A 16,866-nucleotide genomic window follows, 5' to 3' on the forward strand; every position below is an offset into this window, starting at 1 on the left:
TCAATCGAAGAAGAATATATATATACAATTTCCTTTACAATGAATGAACTAGTGCTGTACAACATATGAGACTTGCATGGCATATTGCCATATCAATTCTTCTGGTGAGATAAAGTACTGCTGTTCAATTCTGAACCGCGTTATTTGCAACGATTGCCACATACTTTCACAGTTACTCACCGCACTTTTCTTTTTTAACAAGAAGATTCTGCATAATCATTCCCTTTGTAAACTGTAGTTAATAGTCATAACATAAGTAATTAAAAACCATAACCATATTGTGTATTCTTTCCCCTTCAGTTTCTTTTCCATTGTGTTCAATCTTGACAACTCCTTTCACTCCAAGCCTATCTTCCACATTTCCCTTTAATTATTATTATTGGAAAGTCCTCTTTTGACATGAAAATCCATGAAATCTCACCCTTTGAGCCTCCAAACTAGCATACTTAATGATATACTTGAGGAGCAACATAAAACTCGCTCTCAATAACAGCTGGTCTTAGATCTTCCTCACGCATGAACTCCAAAGGAAAGGAAACAAGATGTCCCTTCACAGACTTCAACATATCTGTCGGGTCTATTGTTTTGGTTTCTCCATTCTCATGATAGACTAACTTATCAGGGGCTATTCCCAAATCTATGGTGGTATGTCCAAGTTTTTCTTTCCACTGAGCCATGTTTTGCCTAAGTGCAGCTCTGCATATCATTGGAATGCATAATACATCATAATAAAGGTTAGACTAGAAGTTAAAAGAGATAATCAGAAAACATAGAAGAAGAGTGGGAAAAATCCACACACCTTGAGTGTATCTGATCGTTGGGAATGCAAGCAAAGACCTCGTGGTATATCCTAGTATTTTCCTGTTACATTTATGATTTATATCAGTTTACATACCATACGAGTACAAGGGAAAATAACGTGTGTACCCCAAAAAACAATGTCAACATGTGACCGTATCATGCTCGTTTAAGAAAAATATTATTTTTTATTCGGCCTATATATCTTATCAACCACTGTGTTAGTCAAGAAAAAAGTTGGGCTCAATTATTAAAATTTAGGGGTTAAAGAAAGACCAAATTTCTTAACATCTGGATCGGCTAGGATATTGACGATAAACAATGCTGCTCTATAAGTTCCATAATTAAATCGAAGAGGAAATAAGCAGCAAACCAGTAAGAAAAAGTCTAACCTTTGCAGTTGCTGACCACAAGTCCTTGTAGGTTGTATTGGCCACCGGATCACTAATTTTACTGATCTGTTACGAGAAAGAGAATATTGTCAAGAGGACCTTTTCAAGTAATTAAGTAACATAAACAGATGAATATATCTATTCTGATAACAGACGAATAGGAAAACAGTGGTTATATAGTTAGTACGGTTGCTCATAGAAATTATGGTTGAGCAAACTAGAAAAGCAATTAGAGAAACAAAGGCCTAACAAAAGGAGACAAGGTTGAGCTTTTTGCCAACTCCTGGTTTTGATGGGGTCAACTGCAAGTGTGAAAACACGTGGTTGTGAGCCAATGCGTTGAGGGTCTAAACATTGGACAATGTTACTTATTTTACTCCATTTAATACAGTTGTAAGCTTGCAGAGGATTTCTTTTAAAGAGAATAATCCATTTGTGATGGGAACCTTGTGTCTTTGTTATTTACATGGTGTTCATGTGCTGCATTGTTGTGCCTACTTGTGTTTATTCTCGTTACTTTTGCGTGGAGGGTGTTATCGCTGTGCTGTGACATATTGTTGTAGCATAAGAGCCCGAATTTGATTATTTTGACTAACCTCTCCAGTACGAAGACCAAGATGCTCAGACCATAGGGAGCAGCGGAGGCTATAGGAAAATTTCCCAGCCTTCCATGGCTTTCCATTCATCAATGATTCAACATATTCTTTGTCTTCTATAAGCACTCCGATCTGGTTGGTGATAATAATTAATATTATTCTTAAAAATAACTTATATTAGACACAAAAGCAGATGTCAAATGTGTACCTCAGAGTCTCTCAGTCCAAGCAAACTACGGTCATTTATATTAGATGATCCAATAAAAGCTACACGGTCATCAATTATCATCAACTTACTGTGAACATATACCTGTATGAATACGGGAATTATACATCAAACAAGAAAAATATGTGTTGTTAAATCATTATAAGATCTAAAAATTGTGTACTGGACCTAGGAGATCCAAACTGCACTTTTTCAAGATCTCTTCGTGGCTCAGAGTGAAATATTTTATGTTCTAAAAACAAAACCAAAAGATGTTTCAATGTATATGATAAAATACCTGACTTGTGGCCACAGGGCCATTTTCATAAAGTCTACCATGAGATCTTAGGCCATAAAAAGAAATATAATCATGTGCCTTAGGACCAAGTATAGCTTCAAGATTGTGTAATATGGAGTGCTTTTCTCTAGAAATCGTTCTATACTGCCAATGTGTTAAGGCTCTCACAGTAGCAGCACCACCATCATCCAGACCACCCTGTTAATAGTTCACAACAGGAAAAAGTTCAAGTGTACAGAAAAGAGGATTGATATTGTGAAAAGAAGGCAAGTAACATTTACCTGGAAGCCAGGCAAGAGGGGCATCACAACTATGACTCTAAGATCTTTCTGTTCTTTGTGGGCTAGCAAAATACGCCTGTAAAGTGCTTCCAAAATACGGTTCTGTATTATGTCATCCCCTGCTAGACCTGATATGAAAAATTGGTTCTGAATGGGAAACCAAATGAGAAAGAAAGACAAAGAGAACAGGGGGAAAATGAGTTTTTATTTAGGAAGATCACTGTGTATATATACGTTACATTTTGCTGCAATGCTAGACAGGAAATAGTTATCAACACTGAAGCAAGATATAGGCAAGTACAGTTCCTCAAAATTCATTTACCTCTATGTAGATAAAATGCTTTGCTTTTTCAATAAGAGAACAATATGCAGTTTGAATGCTTTCTTCAGGCTGACTTGTTCCAGCAGACCACTGGCTTACACTTCTGATTACCTGTGGATTTCACATAAATTATGATAGGTCACAAACTAAGATGTAATATGTTGTGCTAGATTCCGTGCATAAACAACTATTAATATGACCATATTGCCTAGTGATAAAGAGTTGGGCTAGTATGCATAAGATCTTAGATTCAAATACTGGTATCATCATAGTAATTCCAATGGATAAAAAAAAAACAAAAACAACAAAAAAAGCTCTTCCCAGAATTATTCCAGGAGCAAAATTTTCCAAATTTATTTTTATATAGTTTATACACCCTTTTCTGTTTTAAGCATATGGTTTCTAATAAAATTTATAGCCTTGCAATTGCACATGGCATATCATTTGCAAAATAAATATTCTTCACACCTTTGTTAACTTTTTTCCCTTTCATAAAGAATTTACAGCAACTGTAGAATAACGTGGTATTTGTGATCTTATATTGGTACAATTTTCTACCAATAACTACTAGAGTCATATTTTACCAGTTCTAGTAGACCGTTCTAAGAAAGAGAAACTAATTATTCAAGAACTGGTGCAAATTTGAAAAACTACAAAGTTTACATAAAAGATCCAGAAGGACTCATAACTAACCTGACAATGACATGTACTACGTTGACCGACTTGTCCATATTCCAAAGTTGTGTCATCATTGGTGCCTTCTGGTGTTTCCCACCAATCATCAAGAGCATCGACAACAGATTGTGGCCCCAAGTTTAAAGGAACAACTTCATCTTGAAACCCTTTCATCTGGGTGTCTGAAACTAAAGTTACATGCTCCGGCTTTTGTGACAACAATGGAGAATTTTCACTTAAATTTGTATGATCTCCATTTGAAGTACCTAGTCCATCAGCTTCTTGAGGCAAAAGTAGTGGTATATCTTGCATCGGAGACTCTGAGGAAAATGAATCCTGCCTCTCAATTCCATTCCTCTTGTCTTCATCTTTCTTTTCATCAATGTCTATCTCTTTGCTTCTTCCCATGTAATGAGGGATGACCATGTGATGATGAGGCATAAGTAGTGGAATAGCATGTTCATTTGGAGCTTTAGTTCTCTATGATATGCTTAACCATGTAAGATAGGACGCGAACAATAATTAAAAGAAACATGCAAGATAAAATAACATCATTTTGTATACCTTAGCATGGTTCCAACGTTGAACAAAGTGCCGAGCTATGTCACGACAGGGAGGTCCCCAAAGAGCACAATGGACATCATGCCATGGCATACGGGGATATTTCTTGCGATCCAATTCATCTCTCATGGTGTCTTCCCATGAATTTGGCTCAGATTCTCTATCAACAGACAAAAATTACAGAAATTATATAGGATTACTAATAACTTAGAAAAGTGCCAACTCATCAGCATCAGTGAAGCTCCAACATGGCTAAATGAAATACACATGACATGGCTAAATGCATTATAATGGACCCTATGGTGTTAAAGAACTTGGATCTTATATTGTAACATATCCACTGTTTCACAAAAAGGGTCCATATTCTTTAAAACAATCCAAATAGGAAAAGAAATACCTTGGATTGTAATAGTCCTTTCCAGGCCATGTTACAGAAGGGAAGTCACCCACTTTATGTTCTGGTGTGTCATATCGACCAAAGCATAAATCTAATCCTCCAATGTAGCAAATCTTGTAATCAATAATTACAAGTTTTTCATGGTGCGACCTGTAAGAAACCAAGCCAGTATTCATCATATACACATGAATAATGTCCCCCTAATTCATATTAAGATGATGTTCCAACTTCATTGATTAATAAATAGTACATACCATAAATACACACGAGCAGCAAAATGATCCGGATACCGCAATACCCTCACATTCTCATGAATTTTGAGCAGTCTTCTCATACTGTACAAGCTGTTGATTTTCAAAGCGAGAGAAACCTCCTTGTAGAGAAGCACATAGATCTGTAGAATCATTTAATGGCATAAGCATAATTCTCTTTATTGTAATTCAATCTTAAATGCAAACAAAATTGACTATATTGATGTGAATAGTATGTGTACCTGAACCCCTTGCTTAGCCTTTTCTTCTAGTATCGAATCTAACCGGGAGGTAGAAGAACTATGAAAAGGCCGTCTCAGATATAGCTCTGGGCACAGCCACCAACCTGTAATGAAGATCTGCAGCCAGTTTCCATTCTCTCAATACTAAAAATTGAATTAGGAAACCGAAACAACTTAAAACCATTCTTGGTTAACAATGGAAATGAGTACCTCCGACTTTGCATCTTGAATTGAAGTAGCAATTGCTTCAAATGCTGCCTGTCCGTCTACAAACCATTGGGCTTGGCTCCCATCTTCAGTCAAACCTCTTATGGGAGCAAAGGAACCAAAACGATGAGGACAACACCAACCCTCAAGAGGTCTTAGACTAGCTTCATTAATTGCAGTAACCCAAGATTTTACTCTAGCACTGCTGGTAGTTCTCAACAATACGCTCCTATTTCCACTAGTAACCTATTAATATTTTCAAACAATTTTTAATAAAATTTTGGGACCAAAACAGAAGGTTGTTATGCTGTTTTTTTCACTAAACTCTTCTTTGAGACCAAAACGCAATAGATTGCACTGTAATAAAGTTTGATGACAAAGGTTTATAATGGTTGACAATGACAAGAAAAGGAGAAAGTAAGCAGCTGGGAACATTATATGTCTGTAGAAGGTAACTCTTTGATCTTCTTTGTGCTTGAAAATTATCATTAGTTAATAGGAAATCTAAAAAGAATTACATCATCAGATTCAGAATTCAATATAGTTACTTTGACTGTCTGTAACAAAAAACAGGTGCAGCCCATAAGAGACTTAACCGTTTCTAATCTTCAAGCTCAAAAAGAATCTCTCAAGAGACAAAATTTGATTACCTTGAATGTGTAACGCAAAGGATTGCGTTCTTTCACAATATCAGCTAAATGTATTTTGCTACCTCCATTTGAGGAAGGGAGGATATCAAAAATAATTATATCCAGTGGTTTGTTGTTGAAGGGATCATCCAGGAAGGCCAAAAACCCAGGTTTCAAGACAGCCCATACCTGTGTGCAGACAACAGTTTCTAGATTAAAATTAAGATTAAATAAAATGAAAAGAAAAAAAAGGAACAGTTGTAGAAGACCATATATAACTATAAAGAGGGATTGCTACATCGGAGTTGTTATATATTTTAAATTTGCTCTGTAACTACATTTTATCAAATCATGTAAAATTAGGATTCATTAATGTTAATAAATTTCACTTAGACAAATTTACCAAGAGAATCCTAGACATAAATCATGCAATGCCAACCAACTGTTTTTTAAACTAAACGCTATCCAGCATCTATCATTGAATGCCTAACATAGGAGCATTCAGCCATGAAATTTGGTAACACGAATAATTTGATTACAAATATTCATAGTAAAGGTTGGGATTAACTGTATTTCACATGAAAATGTTCACTTATATTCCACTAAGACAATTAAAAATAAGAAGAAAAGTACTGAAGAGATGAAGGTATGAAAAATTTATATCCAAAGCTGAGAAAGTGTAGAGCATTTACAAATTTTGTAGTTAATGCTAAAAAAGAAAGCACTAAATCCAAATTCCTTGTTGGTTGGTTATATTATTTGATTTATTTCTGTTCACAAACTGCACCTGCATGTAACTTGGGGATAATATGCAGCCAAACAAACTAAACTATCCATTCTCACCAAAAATAAACTTCAGAACCCAACCTTTTTCCAGTTGTTATTCCAACAATGAAACCAATTGCATGGGAAGCATGATACATCTGAATCCTGTGAAACATTTGACAAATGCCTCACCATTACATATCCCTCTTTCAGTTTTGGACCATACTCCTGTAAGAAGGATAGCTTGGAGACTTCCAAAAACTTGCACACCTATAATCCAAAACCATATGTTAGGAAAAGTAATTTTTAGCTCTTTAAACGGTAATGAATCTTCATATAAATAAATCTGTCCGCAAAGCCAAAATCATATAAAGTCCTTTAGTTGTATATAGAAGTGCAGAACACACCGAAGGAAAACTAGAGTTATGATGCATAAATTCTATAGAAGTAGGCACATTCTTGAACTGGACAATACATACATACATATGTATATATATATATATATATATATATGAGGAGGAATCCGTTTACTCTATGAGTAAGTTTACCTAAACTTATTCCGTTCAATAACTCATGTTTTATATCAAATTTCAACGATCCAACCGTTGAATTTAAAGTTCTTTATTCATAGATCAAATCTGCAAATTTTTAGAACACTTGAAAACTATTTGATACTTTGTTTCATTAATTCACATCAATGTATAAATATATATATATATAGAGAGAGAGGGGGGGGGGGGGGAGAGAAGAGGGATCCGTTTATTCTAGGAGTAAGTCTACCTAGATTTACTCCGTTCAATAACTCACGTTCTACATCAAATTTTAACGATTCAACCATTGAATTTAAAGTTCTTAATGCATAGATTAAGTTTTCAAATTTTAAAAAAATTTGTAGACCATTTGATACTTCGTTTCATTAACTCAAATTAACATATAAAATGACTTTATGATTGTCCATCAATTTGAATTAATGAAACGAAGTATCAAATGATTTTCTAATTTCTTAAAAATTTGCAAACTTAATCTATGCATTAAGAACTTTAAATTCAACAATTGAATTGTTGAAATTTGATATAAAACATGAGTTATTGAATGGAATAAGTCTACTAAGTAGATTTACTTCGAAAGTAAACAAATCCCTTCTCTATATATATATATGTATAGTTGTATACATATAAAACATAATGCCATCTATGAACAACATCCCTTATATTTATCTGAAGGTCTGGTAAGCATTATCTAAACAAATTCAACCATTGTCAACTTTGAAGATTCATTTGTTACCTCTTGAGAATTCACAATATCCAGGTTTCCTAAAAAATGATTCAAATAACCCTGCATTGCGACTTTGGCTCTATCAGCAATTGACTGCTGCCCTCCTAGAGATGGACGAATTATTGATAGAGCAGCAACAGATGGAACATATCTTTACAAAAGACCAAATCAAAGAATGAGTATGTTACATAAAGAATTATAAATTGATGCTGGAAATATAACATCTGTATTCTTTTTATTAAAATAAAAACAAGAATTATGTACTCTCAAAATTCTTAAGCTTTTGGAAAGGTTAGTAGTATTCAATGTAATCAAGACAAGAAATTCTGAATTCTAACCCTTTTGACCCCGGTCCCCCTTTTTACGAATCAAATATTCCAAGCTCTATGACCAAATTAGTTATAGACTTATAGGTAGCTCTAAGTCAACAACTAAGAAGTACTTTATGTTAGAAGATCTCACATGCCTGCCTCAATTCTTGGGATGCAACTTATATATCTATTGGATAACTTCACTTAATGTCAATTGGTTTTAAGATGGGATCTAATACTTCATACACTAAAATCATTTAGTTCCAGACCTAAGCACAGCACATTTAAAGTGTTGATAGTTTAAAAGTGCATCAGATAACAGATTTCTGTTTTATAAATTATAATGATATAAATTAAAATACCTGCTTTTAACACTGTCTTCATGATGTAAAGGCACAGCTCCATCATCCGGTTCTTCATCATCTTGAACTATTACCGTATGATCTACTATTCCTAAGTTGTGAAGCCATTCTTTTACCTTCACGAGACAGCAGTTTTACATTAGAAATTAGGCTGAATCATATGTATCAAAAATAATGAATGAAACTAATGGAAATATGTTTCTTCACTTAATAACAACAGAGTAACATGAAAAAAAAACCTGATTTTGCAACCTACGTAGATGTGTGAGCTTGGGGAGGTCCAAAAGACTAAATAAAAGAAACAACGCTGCAAAATGCAACATATAATGCGCAAACCTGCTCATGTTTGTCATGAAAATCTTCAATTATTGCACGTTTCCGCAAAGCGAATTGTAAATAGAGAACTTGTGATGCTTTCTTCAGTAGACGCCACTTGAACTGTGAAATAAAAATTTAACAATTACCTAGACATTAGTTGGAGTGAAACTGCAGCGCTTGACATCATAATTCATTACATCAAAAACTTACAGTCTAGGTCCCAAAAAGGGATATAAATAAGGTGTAAGGTGTAATTAATTGACATTCATATAATTTATGAACCATTGAAATTCGTAGGACCCTCAATGAACGTCTAAAGACACACAAATTGACAAAAATTCTGTTAAAATCCAGGACCAATCCATAGATGATGGTAAACATAAATAAATAAATAAATAGCATTTACTACTAAAAGAATATCATAAATAAATAGTATTTATTACTACTAAAAGAATATCTAAAGGCATCGTGTAAAATATTAGAAGAAGCAAAACAACCCAACAAATAATAATTTGCTATTGCTATAGTTCTTTTCATTCTCCATAACATATTCCAATTATAGGCATAATGGTCACTGAATTGGATGTGTCCACCCAATTGAGTTTACAAAGTGGAAAAAGAAATGAAAAGCACCCATTGAAGAATGAAGATCACTTGGCAAAGCAAAACAAATGAAGATGGAAATGAGTTGAGAAATAGAAACAAGTGTGTGTTAGTGCCTGTTTGTACTCCAACTCAATGGTATAAGAAAGAAGGATTGGGCTAATATCTCCGGTCTCCGGTCTCGAAACGGAGACGATGGTGGCCTTCGGCAACTCTTCGAAAATCCACGCCGCAGCTTCGCCGCATCGCCGGGAGTGCTGAGATCCCGACAGAGATTCCGACGGCTGAATCAGCGGCTCAGACGACATGGGAATGTCCGAAGAAAGCTACTTCACAAGTTGAGTTGGATCACGGTACTTCATTCGATAAAACAAAAACACATCCATATTGCGGCTTTTATAGTTTTTGTCATATCAGAGACACAGGTTGAGGTTAAGATTTTTCAAAACATTTATTATAAGACTAATAATTTATAAACAGTAGGAGAAAATTTATTTTAGACACAATTCGTACAATTTAAATTTTGTTGTTGTCGTCGTTTAAAAAAAAAAAATACACACGCCAACTTTTATGTTGTAAGGAAGTGTGGAAGAACGTGGTGTAAGGTACAACTTGTATGGTATGATGTTAAAATTATATTCGAATTTCTTTGGCTGTGGAATGAGCAAGAAGGCAAATAAAGTTTGTAAGCCAATGATTGAGCCTTAAATTTAAAGCGTTATTGTCATTTGGTGAAATGGAGGAGGAAGACAACTTTGGTCAAAAAAATGGTAAGTGAGGAAATTGATGCAGAACTAATGTAAGCGGTATATCCTTGAGTTAGGAAGAGAATATCCAAGTTTTGATGCTTACCACTGAGAATATGCCAAAATGGCATAATGATTGGTATTCCTTAATAATAACAAATTCAGGCGAATATGGATCGGCATCTTTCCTAATGGGATGGTTATGGATTCTATATTCCACTATTAAGAAGCCAAAAATCATAATCCAAAAATAGAATTGTCACTTATTTGAATATAAATTGCGGCGCCCGGTTATTCATAGGCCATTTTTTTAATAAAATAGATTCTAAATTATATGCTATTTTTGTTTGGGTATATGTTTGTGATTTTCACTCAGGTAGCTTTGCAAGTTGCAACAGTCTAACCTCAAAAATTGGGGGAAAAAAAATAATAAGATTAGGGTCTGCTATAAAATTTTAAAAACGACATTGGAAAGAAACAATAGAATAGCAGTCACTAGCAAGGTAGGAAAAAAATGTTGAAAAAGTCTTTTTTTGTAAGTTTTGTTCAGCCAGAATACTTGATGCATATACTTCTGGAAAAAAAATTAGTTTATGCACAGTTATCCAATAAGAAATTTTCATGCCACAAATGGCAATGTTGCCATTTATTTTTTGGCTTTTCTTCTTTGAAGTTGGGCCAAACATATTTTTAAAAAAGTCTTTAAAAGACAAAGGCACTTAATTTTTATTTTAAAAAAGAAAAATAAATATTAAAAAAGTTGCATGCCTTACATCTTGCCCTCTCTATTATTTTTGATCGAATCGATGTACGACAAAAAAATAAAGCTTAGTTTAAAAAAAAAAACCTAAAACATTCAAATGATTTCCATTTTATTGATAAATTTGTTTTAGTTTTAACTTTCAAATAACATCGATAAATTGTAAGACTCATCACGTGGCCCAAATCGCTGCGTGGATCTCATTGCTTTCGCTTTAAGTTTCCAATTTCCTCTATTCCTAAGATAAAATTAAAATACTGATACGTGTGGTTTTCACATATTCAAAACGTAAATGCGTGGAAGTCACTATTGCGTCCCATCTAAGCCAAAGAGTAAAAAATGATTATAACCCTTACAAGACACGGAGTTGTAGGTATTTAGGTATTGATCGTGAACAATGGATTAAAATCAGTAGTTTGTTTATATGTTTCTTTCCTCACCTTTTCCAATTTAAAAAATGATACTTAATAATAAAATAACTAGGAGAATAAAGCTGATATTTAAATTAGGAGAAAAAAACTGGTGATTTTTTTTTCAGGGACAAAGAACATAGAGAAATGACAGATGATTTGAATTCATATTCAACAAGGCACGTGTGCCAATTCATGTAGGCCACAGAATCAAGTGAAAAGATAAAGGAATATGATAAAATCTTTTATCTGTTCCAGTAACATAATAACTCACAAGATGCTGTGAGTAGTGTATACAGAAACTTATGAATCAGCTTCATCATACGCAATGGAAACACTGGAAAATATTTTAGTTGAAGACCCAATTTCGACAGAGACAGTGAACCTTGGAGAGAGAAGCCATATAATCATCAGACCTGCATTAAAGAAAGAATGTGCAACTTTTATGTTCCTATTTGCATTCTTGTCTAGCTAATATGTGTACATATTCAAAACCAAACCTTTGTCCATAAGAAGACTGGCATGCCGCAACTATGTGAACTTTAGCAGCATCTGCTTGGTTCTACCCATGCAAAAATCATTAACATGCATTCACAAATTCGTAAGTCATCTTCAAACTAAATAAAACCATATAAAGTATAAATGATCTGACACAGTAAAAGATGGCATGTTTATACACAAAATTCCAGTTTGGTCCACTTTCTTCAAACTTGCAACTGTGCTTGCCAATTCAAAAAAGCAATTTGTGCAAAATGATAAAACACTTCTCTCGTCCCTATAATGGGCGTCTGCATTTGTGCATGGCAATATTTGGTTGGAAATGAATCATCAATCATCATACTACGTGCCCAGAAAAAGAAACAAAGCAATTGCAGGGATTCAACCCAAGGTTTTTGTACCTTCAAATCTTTTAAGCAAACCAATATTGCCCAAGGAAATCAGCTCCTTATTAAACACATTCATTCATGAAAATTAGGCTGAATTCTAGCAAAGTTGGTACATGGTAACAACCTTATAAATTGGAAATACCAAGGCAATGAACAATTATTTCAACAACATATTTCTGATTTTTCCTTATGTCAAAAGAAAGAAAGAAGAAAATTATTTTTCTTTGTCAAATTACCATCCCCATGAATATTCCACTCAACAGAGCCTGTGTGACAACAGCCAGAGTTGCATTGGCGATAATGATATCAATTATGGTGTCATGCATATAATATCTTAACATGTTTAAGATTGGAATAACTAGTATAGGTAAAAAGGAAAAATCTTGGAAGTTGCAAGAATACCTGAGATTCGTAATAAAGTCCAGCATATAACGAAGCATAAAAATATTCACCTTCTCTGCTACCAGAGAATGCAGCTACAAGCTAGACAGATAAATCAATTGCTTGCGTCAGATTGCATTCACAAAGGCATGAGGCATCTTGGAGTGCCAATAACAAAGTCAAATAAAAATATTGTATAGCCATTGCAGGAAAATGAAGGTAGATAAGTATAGTAAACCAGCTTATAAGTTTTACAATTACAATTTTGTGATAAAATATACGAGAAGGAAGAATTGTAAATATGACACCTTAATCTAACCGTCAATCAAACACATTTTTACTAAAATCTTAAAGAAGAAGGGACTATGAAATCCAAACAAAGCCCACATTAAAAAGGCACAAAGTTAGCCTATTTGCACTTTTGGTCCTCCACTTCTAAAAAGTTAAAGTTTTGACTTTCTATTTTAATTTGAATAATGTCATCTTCCTAGTTTTTAAATTGATATAATTTAGTCTCTGTCGATGTGCTGCTGATGTGGATAACAGGTCCTTGACGATAAATACTAGCCTCAAAAAGTCCTCACTTTCTTATTCTCACACCAAAAAGAAGTGGAGTTTTCATTGTACTTTCAATATATATTTATTTTTTTTGTATGAAAAAAAAATGAATTGAAGATACTTACTAAGTTATTAAAAGTTAATAATAGGCTGAGGAACAAGCAATGTCCCCTTGACATATGGCATAATAACATATTAATTAATCTTCAAGAAGATAATCTCAAATTTAGCATTTGTGTAAACATAAGAAATAGAGTAAATCGATATCCATCTCCTTTTTCAACATTACACAAACTCCCTCACGTTATATAACAGTATAATTAGGATAGATTTAGGTACATGAAAGGGATATACAGTGTTATATTGTTAGATAAAATGAAGAAGGCTTATGTAAACTGTGTTAAATCTTAGAAGATGTTAGTACAATTTGTCCTAACAAATATATCAGAATACGTGAAAATTGGATCACATAAATACAATGGCTCAGAGAATCTTAACTTAAGTATCTCAGAAAGGACTCAATATCTGAGAAGGATCACCAGATTATATGAAGTAAATGTGCAGGAAGAAAAAAACAATGGCATGCTTTAAAAATTGTCAAGGACCAACTCTCCTAAAATTAGCTCAAGCTATTAGAGGAAGACTTGAGCATTGTGTTCTATCTAACAGAAATAGCCGCATATTAATTGAAGAGAGCATTGAAGCACACCTTTTCAGGATCCCCACCATCTTTAAACATGTTATATGCTTCCCGCATGACTGGCCTTGGGTCTGTGCCAACCTAAATTCATTTAGAAAGTGGATAATCATTTGAATTGAATATTCACACATTCCATTTTCATATCAACTTCCTAGTAATTGAAATATAGACTTGCCTCAAGATACCGCTTCCTTGCTTCATCCACTCCATACAATTGAGCTTCACACAGAAAGCACCATATGGACTCTTCAGTGTCATTTGGATTTTGCGCAACATCTAACCGAAACTGCTCAGCTCCCTCATCAAATCTACGGCAAAAGGGGTCCAATTCAGATACTTTCAGATCCAATTTGGATTTTGCTAGCCCACACTCCTTTGACTTTGGACTGATTTAGGTAAACTTCCACATAAGCACTTTTAGGAGAAAAAAGTAAGAAAAAAAAAAAATAAGTTTCTCAGTAGGCTAAAATTAGCTTATGCATTAACTAATTAATAGAAACTGTATCTTATTAGCTTTTTTAAAAAAAAATTAATTCATGTATAAACTAGTTTTATCTGAAGAAGTTTCTTTCAATTTTTCTTCTTATTTTTTTCTCCTACAAGTGTTTTTGGATAAATTTATCCATAGAGAACTTTCAACAAGGATTGTATCCCAAAGTTAGTTAGGGGAGTGTAAGTACCGGTTAAGGTAGTAAAGTGATAAGCCCCTTTGCCAAAGATCTGGTAACAACGAGAATGTCTCAACCGAAATATCAAAGTGAATTCATAGAAGCATTTTCCAAAAGTGTATAAACCTACACGCCTTTTGACGAGGGTCCAGCTGAATTGCCTTGTCGAACTCCTCAACAGAACCCGAAACATCACCCTTAACAATAAACAAAGGTTAAAATATTCATTTCATCATCATAGTTATATCTCTTTTTTAAATTTTAGTCCTAGTCCAAGAAAAATATAAGTTGGTCTCTACACATGCATAAAAATCGAATTTTTTTAGTGGGTTTGGGGAAAAAACCTGGCGAAAGAGAGACATTCCGCGTCGGATTGCGAGAACGGCTTCACGGGCATTGTTATTGCCACCGGTGATGGCGTCCCAGATGCCGGAAACAGAAGGAAGGAAGAGTCTTCGGGTGAGGATTAGAGAATGGGAAGCAGAGAAGGGTGGTTTGAAAGATAATGGGAATGGAAAAGAGGAAGGGTGGTGCAGAGAAGGGGAAACCAAGATGGTGGGTTTAAGGTTGTGGGAAATGGACATTAACGATGACATGGTCGTCGTGGCCAGAAGCTAAGGTAAGGTAAGGCATCAAATTATAAGGTCACTAATAGTTTTGTACACTATTTTTTTTATTTTTAAAATTATAGAAAATTTTATCCAACAAAAATATTATTATAAAACAATAATAATAAAAAATTAATGTCACCTAAAGATAAGAATAAAAAATTAAAAGTGTTAAAAATATTACATAAATAATAGGATGAAGTATTATTTAGACAATAAGATAAGCTAATTTTGTTTTTAATTTTTATAAAACTTCTTTATTTGATTTTCATCTTACAAAATATGAAATTATTGTTTTGGTTTCTTATTGTTACAAAGTATCAAGACTTTTTTTTTTTTTTATAATATATTATTTTTAATTTATAAAATAATCTATCTTTCATATTATTTACGTAAACATACTAAATTATTATCTACAGTAAGAAATAGTTTACGTGTGAATTGATTTGTTAGCGTAGATGTCCCTTTCCAGTTTTCTTAAGTGATGAGAAATCGATTTTTTAAAAACCGATTTCTCATCGAGGTTACTCGTTTTTTTTAAAACAAATTTGATTTTTTAATTTCTTTTGTTTAATTTTTTAAAAACTATTTAAATTATAATTGAAATTTTAAATATAATTATTTTATTATTTTTAATTAACTTGAGAATTTAATTTTTTAATAAATATAGATATTTTAATATTTTTAATTATTTTAATAATTTCATTTTATTTCAACAAATATATGTATTTTAATATTTTTTGAGCAAATATTTCTAAAATTATTTTAGTTATAATTTAAAATTTAAAATTTAAAAATTAATATATTTTATAATTTGAATATTTCAATTTTATTTAATAAATATTGATAATATAATATTTTGAAGTAGTTTAATAATTTAATTTTAAAATAAATAAAGATATTTTAATATTTTAAATAATGTATTTATTTATTTATTTATTTTATAATAAATATAGATATCTTAATAATTTTTTAAAATATGTTGACTAAAAAAAGAATATTTTTAAGGTAATTAAAATTTTAATTTCTATTAAAAAATATAGATAATTTGAAATTATTTATTAAAATTATAAAATATGAAGTTATTGGATTCCTTGACACACTGTATAAAGTTATTGGATTCCTAATACGCATGCATTAATGACACTTTAAATCAATGATAGACACACTGCATAAAGTTATTAGATTCCTGACGTGCATGCATTAATGACACTTTTAATCAATAACACTCTTAAGCAATGACACTCTGCATAAAACAATTGATTTCTGACGTGCATGCATTAATTGTCTCACTTTTTTGCACTATATATGCACTATATATCATAAAACTATAAGCACAACAATTCTATTATGTTATTGCATTCATCAATTTCGTTGTTCTTCTAATTCAAGAATGTCTTCTTCATCTTCAACTATGTTGTGGAAACAACACTTCCATAGATCTAATGAAAATCATCTTATGATAAGTTAATATATATTTCATAATCTTTAGAAGTAGTATTACAAATAACTTCATTACTAAATTTAGGATTTACCAAAAAAGAAGAAAAAATATATATATATATATATATATATAATTTTAAAATGTTTATGCATAAAGAAAAGATAATAAACATCTAAATTTTAAATAAAATTATCAGCACAAAATGAAGAAAGTAAT

General features: G+C 32.6%; 2 protein-coding genes across 6 annotated transcripts; both read right to left on the reverse strand.

Moving 5' to 3' along the window:
- Nucleotides 1-10,236, reverse strand: LOC109794134 (phospholipase D zeta 1). 3 transcript variants are annotated; one of them, XM_020353613.3, is made up of 20 exons: nt 9,605-10,233; nt 8,904-9,005; nt 8,568-8,683; nt 7,904-8,045; nt 6,722-6,889; nt 5,876-6,043; nt 5,229-5,471; nt 5,019-5,135; nt 4,780-4,919; nt 4,526-4,675; nt 4,132-4,288; nt 3,586-4,047; nt 2,893-3,003; nt 2,571-2,717; nt 2,290-2,487; nt 1,995-2,096; nt 1,787-1,918; nt 1,191-1,256; nt 800-861; nt 1-696 (listed from the first exon to the last, which is right to left on the reverse strand). In XM_020353613.3, exons 1-20 carry the CDS (start codon nt 9,794-9,796, stop codon nt 447-449), a joined length of 3,225 nt encoding a protein of 1,074 aa, XP_020209202.2. In that variant the 5' UTR covers nt 9,797-10,233; the 3' UTR covers nt 1-446. The 3 variants fall into 3 exon arrangements, 2 of the variants coding, with proteins under 2 accessions (XP_020209202.2, XP_020209214.2); XR_014427850.1 differs by lacking the exon at nt 1-696 and adding an exon at nt 1,441-1,492 and having other exon boundaries at nt 808-861; nt 9,605-10,236; XM_020353625.3 differs by lacking the exons at nt 1-696; nt 800-861 and adding an exon at nt 1,441-1,492 and having other exon boundaries at nt 1,190-1,256; nt 9,605-10,236.
- A 1,308-nt stretch (nt 10,237-11,544) lies between these two features.
- Nucleotides 11,545-15,242, reverse strand: LOC109819039 (Tetratricopeptide repeat (TPR)-like superfamily protein). 3 transcript variants are annotated; one of them, XM_020384623.3, is made up of 8 exons: nt 14,943-15,237; nt 14,729-14,795; nt 14,611-14,650; nt 14,106-14,316; nt 13,940-14,011; nt 12,694-12,774; nt 11,905-11,966; nt 11,545-11,820 (listed from the first exon to the last, which is right to left on the reverse strand). In XM_020384623.3, exons 1-8 carry the CDS (start codon nt 15,192-15,194, stop codon nt 11,754-11,756), a joined length of 852 nt encoding a protein of 283 aa, XP_020240212.1. In that variant the 5' UTR covers nt 15,195-15,237; the 3' UTR covers nt 11,545-11,753. The 3 variants fall into 3 exon arrangements, 2 of the variants coding, with proteins under 2 accessions (XP_020240212.1, XP_020240219.1); XM_020384630.3 differs by having other exon boundaries at nt 14,106-14,238; nt 14,943-15,236; XR_014427851.1 differs by lacking the exon at nt 11,545-11,820 and having other exon boundaries at nt 11,907-11,966; nt 13,940-14,001; nt 14,943-15,242.
- Nucleotides 15,243-16,866: the final 1,624 nt, after the last annotated feature.

Source organism: Cajanus cajan, chromosome 7 (assembly GCF_000230855.2).
Source record: "Cajanus cajan strain Asha chromosome 7, NIPB_CcT2T_4, whole genome shotgun sequence".
Classification (NCBI taxonomy): Eukaryota; Viridiplantae; Streptophyta; class Magnoliopsida; order Fabales; family Fabaceae; genus Cajanus; species Cajanus cajan.